Genomic DNA, 4,862 nt, shown 5'->3' with positions numbered 1-4,862 from the left:
ATGACTTTGAAAATTTTTATTGACATTATTTGACCTAATGTGTAGCCATTCAAAATAATGAAATAAAATAATTTAAAAAAAATGCTCCATATTAAAACAAATATTGCAATAACTGCCTACACCTTTTACCCCTTTTACCGTTTAATCTCCAAAGCGATAACAATATGTAGTAAAAACGGTTTATGTCCAGTGTACAATAATTTTTGTCTGTAAACATGTTTTTAAAATTTTCTATAAGAGTGAGCGAGATGACTAGATTGAGATCTCACTCACTCTCATTGAAATGTCAAAAACATGTATACAAAACAAAAGTTATTGTACTTTGGGCATTATAATACTGTTCTCTCTTTCATTTCGAGCAGTAAACTGGCAAACTTTACAACTATAGGTGCCCATTTTTCCTACAAAACGAATTCAAAAGTATAATTTAAAAAAAAAGCATTATATGGCGTTGTAATGGAAAAGCAAATAATATTACCTTATGGAGGAGGTCACAGAAGACCGGTAGACGGCATTTTTTGCCATAACATACTGGAAAATTTTTCGATTGTTTCAATCTCTCTCTCTCTCTTTCTCTTTTTGTATTACAAAAATAGAAACATCAAAACATTTAAAATGTCATAAATTAAAATATTTTAACTTTGATTTCAATCGTTTCATGCATTATGCAGATTTTAGAACACGAGGATGGTTTTTGGTGGATAATGTTTACGTCGTACTGGCCCTCGTGGGAACATATTTGGCAATTGTGGCGTTGGGGCCAATACTCATGAAGAAGTAAATTTTTTTTTTAATTTTAAAATCTTACATAGTTATTCATACAAATAATCTTACACCAGTCGACAGCCATTTGAGTTTAAAAGGCTTATCTTAGTCTACAACATCACCGTTGCTGTGTTGAATGCGTACATCTGCTACGAGTTATTCTTGAGATCAAAACTACTGAATTATACCTGGACCTGCTCGCCCATTGAGTCTGATGGAACGGATCCTAATGAAGTGCGCCTGTCAACGGCAATCTGGTTGTACTACATCACTAAATACATTGAATTTCTTGATTCTTTGTTCTTCGTGCTGCGCAAGAAGGAAAATCAACTTTCTTTTTTGCATATTTATCACCACACAGTAATTGTTTTATACAGTTGGCTCATTGTGAAGTTTTTCTCATACGGACTACGTAAGAAAATTCTACCTGTAAAATTTTTTGTGGATAGTGATTATGTTAAAAATCTCTGTTTGATCTTTTAGCCTACTCTCCCGTGATGTTTAATTCTGGTAAGTTCATATTACGCGTCTTACGGTTAAATTAATTGAGAATTAAAGCGTGTCCACGACAATATTGTTCCAAATGATTTAATATTTTATGACAGATGTCAATAGATCCGCATTTTCGTTGTATATAAACATTGTAACACGTGTTTTTACCTTACTTTTGGTGAAATTCACATCAAATTCTGTCCATTTTTCACTGAGATAGGAAATAATAATCAAAGAACGCAAATTTTCTCTTTATTTGCAAAGAGCTAGTTCGTCATTTCTTAGCCATATGATAGATAATTATTAAACTCATGAAACGAGATGAGAAATGGTAAGTCAGCTCTTTGCAAAAAAAAAAGAGAAAATTCGCATTGTTTGAAGGTTCACTCTGTGCGAACCATGCCTATATTCCCCTACAGTCATATTTCTATAGAAAGTCCGATTCAGATTTATCATAACTAAAGAAAAAATTTTTCCCTAAAATTTCCTTAGGTGTCCATGTTATCATGTACATCTATTATGGATTGTCGACTCTTGGTCCAACCGTTGCCAAGTATCTTTGGTGGAAAAAGTACTTAACATTGGTTCAAATGGTGAGAAAACTCCAAAATTTTCTTTAAAAAAAATACTTATTTTATTATTTTTCAGATTCAATTTCTCATTGGAATGATAATTGCAATTACTGCCTATTTTACTAAATGTGCATTCTTCTCATCAAAAATATATTTGATGAATTTCTTCTTCATCGGTGGCTTTTTCCTGCTTTTCCTCAAATTCTACATTGATTCGTACAAGAAACCAGCGATAGCCACCAAAAGCGCAAAAGTTCAGTAGAAAGCCAAAGAATAGATTGAAAGACATTAGATTTAAACTAGATTATCCTTTTATTTTTATTCTAAAAAAGAGACATTATACACAAATTAATTTGGTGCCTAAAATTTAAATAGCTTTGTGTTGTTCATGACTTTGATTATAAATCAAACAAAAATTGTTCTCACTTTTTTCTTCTTTTCCCTAAATTCACAAAGAGAAACTCTTACAATTTCTATTTTACAATAAAGTCTTTTCCTTACCTAAACATTATTTGTAACAATTTTTATTTATTTTTATTATTCCCACATCAATCAATCTTTTCCGCTGCCAAAGGGAAACGAACGATCCTCAATTCATTCCCATAATCACATATTACGCAGTCTGATGACGCCAATATCAGCCTTGGGCACAATTGGCTGTTTGAACTGTCCAACTTCACTTCCCGTGTCGGTTCGCCCGTCCTCACATCCCAGACAATCAGCGAACCTGCCAAGGAGGGACTTAAAGTTGAAGAAACTGAAAAGGAAAGGAACAGCAGAAGCACAAACCTGGTTTGGTTGTTATGAGAAGCGACGGAGTCAGCATCAGGAGAATTGAATAGGCATAGAGTACATTAATGGAATTCAGCAGATGCCCCTGGAATCTCTCCCAAATGCACAACCTCTCATCTGAGCCCAGAGATATTACGTAACTCGGCGAACAGACTAGTGATACAATGGCGCCATCATGAGCCTGAATCCCATAAACGCAGGCTCCTGCAAGACGAAAAACAGAAGGGTCCGGAAATAGTAAAGGTCGTAAAGGATTAGGATTTAGGACTAGGTCTTCAACTTGAAATTCGCCGTTTTTTTTATCAAAGAAACATGGAAAATTTTAGAAGGAAATCCAAAAAAAGGCTATTCAAAAAATCGGTCCATGTTAGCTACACATTTTTGTCATCCTTTTGGCAATACATGGATGCCCCGAACATAGAAGGGGACATTCTTGAACCAAAACCATTCATACACTCAGTTTTCCACCTCTTTGAAATTGGCAGAGTGCTACTTAGGCAAACCATATGCAATTTTATTAGGGGAATGTTGGCATGGTTCGCACAGAGTGAACCTTCAAACAACGCAAATTTTCTCCTTATTTGCAAAGAGCGAGTTCGTCATTTCTTAGTCATAAGATAGATCATTATTAAGCTCATAAAACGAGATGAGAAACGGTAAACCAGCTTTTTGCAAACATAGAAAAAATTCATATCGTTTGAAGGTTCACTCTGTGCGAATCATGCCTACATTCCCCTAGATCTCTTAAAATCTCAGGAATTTATAAATTATCTGGAGGGTCTCGTTAAGGGTTTAACCACTCAAAATTTTCTCATCTTGGACGATTTTAATATTAATTCATTATGTGTCACACCTGATAGCCAAAAGCTCACCCAAGCAGCAATTTTTTCTTAAAATGGTCTTGTAGAATTTCCTAAGTAAGGCACTATAATACCAAAAGCCTATTTATTTACTTATAACGCTCTTGCTTCCATCGCTGAGATTACTATAAGTAAAGTGGCGCACTTTTAAGGATTTTAAGAGCTGCTATAGGAATTTCCACAGAAAATTTTCACTTTAAGTCTTTTAAAAATGCACTTAAAAACTTGTCTAATACTTGGTTATATAAGGCAGCTATTTTGCTTCTTGGGCAGTCAGTTTCTTTTCTGGATTTTGACATGTTGTTTAGTAAACCTACCCGTATTTTCAATGGTTCTTCCTCTTCCAATGACCATGTTTACTTTAGACATCAATCAAATGTTAATCTTTCAGTTGATTTTTGCATTTGAACACCTTCATATAACTGACCATTCTCTGATCTCTGTGACTATTGAGGGTTTGAATGATGGTCTTGTTTCTGATTCCGGTTCATCGTATGTTAAAATAGATTACAGTAAACTGAGGCATTCTCTGACTAATGATCTACTAGATAGCTGCCAGCAGGGCCAGCAGAATTATAGGATAGAGATATAAAAGTCTTATAAGAAGCGTAATATAATTCAATGAAACCTTTTATATAAGATAATATTTTTCAGAAAAATATATTCTATATTTCATTTACATCATGCTCAAAGTATGTGTTAATAAGAACAAAAACCTTAAGAACTATTTTCTTATAACTCTACTTTCTGGACGTGCTACAAGTCAAGTACTCTAACACTTCTTTCAACATGAAAAATATTATGATTTCCTCAAACAAAATCAAATTAATTCACTTCTATAAGTTTGCACGACTATTTATTATTTTTTTCACCTTTAGTAGCACTTCTACCTTTTTAGTTCATAAAAAATACCATGAGAGAGTCCAAGAAGTACTGACAAAGAATGTGAGGCAGTCCTTGAGAAGATGCTGTAAAACTTAGTAATTCCTACTTTTCTTGATCCTACACTCGTTATCACTATAGCACAACACACTTTTACCTTAAAACATTAGCTCAATACAGCAAATCTACCTTTATTGAGTGAATTTGTCTGAAAAAGAATTTCTCTTTCCCTGATTTCCTCTCATTTTCCCTTAAATTTGACTTTAATTTATTAAGGACTTGTATCATGCTCATAATAGTTTTAAAAATTTACAAATAAGCATAAAATTCAGTCTCGATGAAGTTTGAAGGCATTTCTTCATATACCGATTGGATATTAATAAAGAAAAAGAAGATTTTTTTATATTAAAAAATATAATTACACAAAATGAATTACATAAATATGTATAAAAGCGAAAAAAAATTGTGATTCTTTTAATTATTCTTATTATGGTCTTAT

At 33.1% G+C, this 4,862-nt stretch overlaps 1 protein-coding gene and 1 long non-coding RNA gene across 2 annotated transcripts; one reads left to right on the top strand and one right to left on the bottom strand.

The window, feature by feature from the left end:
* The first annotated feature begins 658 nt into the window (after positions 1 to 658).
* LOC129805006 (elongation of very long chain fatty acids protein 4-like) lies at positions 659 to 2,091 on the top strand. The gene is made up of 5 exons (XM_055852808.1): positions 659 to 777; positions 840 to 1,177; positions 1,225 to 1,275; positions 1,750 to 1,850; positions 1,906 to 2,091. Exons 1-5 carry the CDS (start codon positions 659 to 661, stop codon positions 2,089 to 2,091), a joined length of 795 nt encoding a protein of 264 aa, XP_055708783.1.
* Positions 2,092 to 2,122: 31 nt separating this feature from the next.
* Positions 2,123 to 2,829, bottom strand: LOC129802126 (uncharacterized). Its single transcript, XR_008751760.1, has 2 exons — positions 2,619 to 2,829; positions 2,123 to 2,556 (listed from the first exon to the last, which is right to left on the bottom strand). It is a non-coding gene; the product is annotated as an uncharacterized LOC129802126 (long non-coding RNA).
* Between the last annotated feature and the right edge of the window lie 2,033 nt (positions 2,830 to 4,862).

Source organism: Phlebotomus papatasi, chromosome 2, assembly GCF_024763615.1.
Source record: "Phlebotomus papatasi isolate M1 chromosome 2, Ppap_2.1, whole genome shotgun sequence".
NCBI lineage: Eukaryota > Metazoa > Arthropoda > Insecta > Diptera > Psychodidae > Phlebotomus > Phlebotomus papatasi.
Note: the sequence above shows the minus strand (reverse complement) of the source record. Positions and strands in the feature narration are given on the sequence as shown.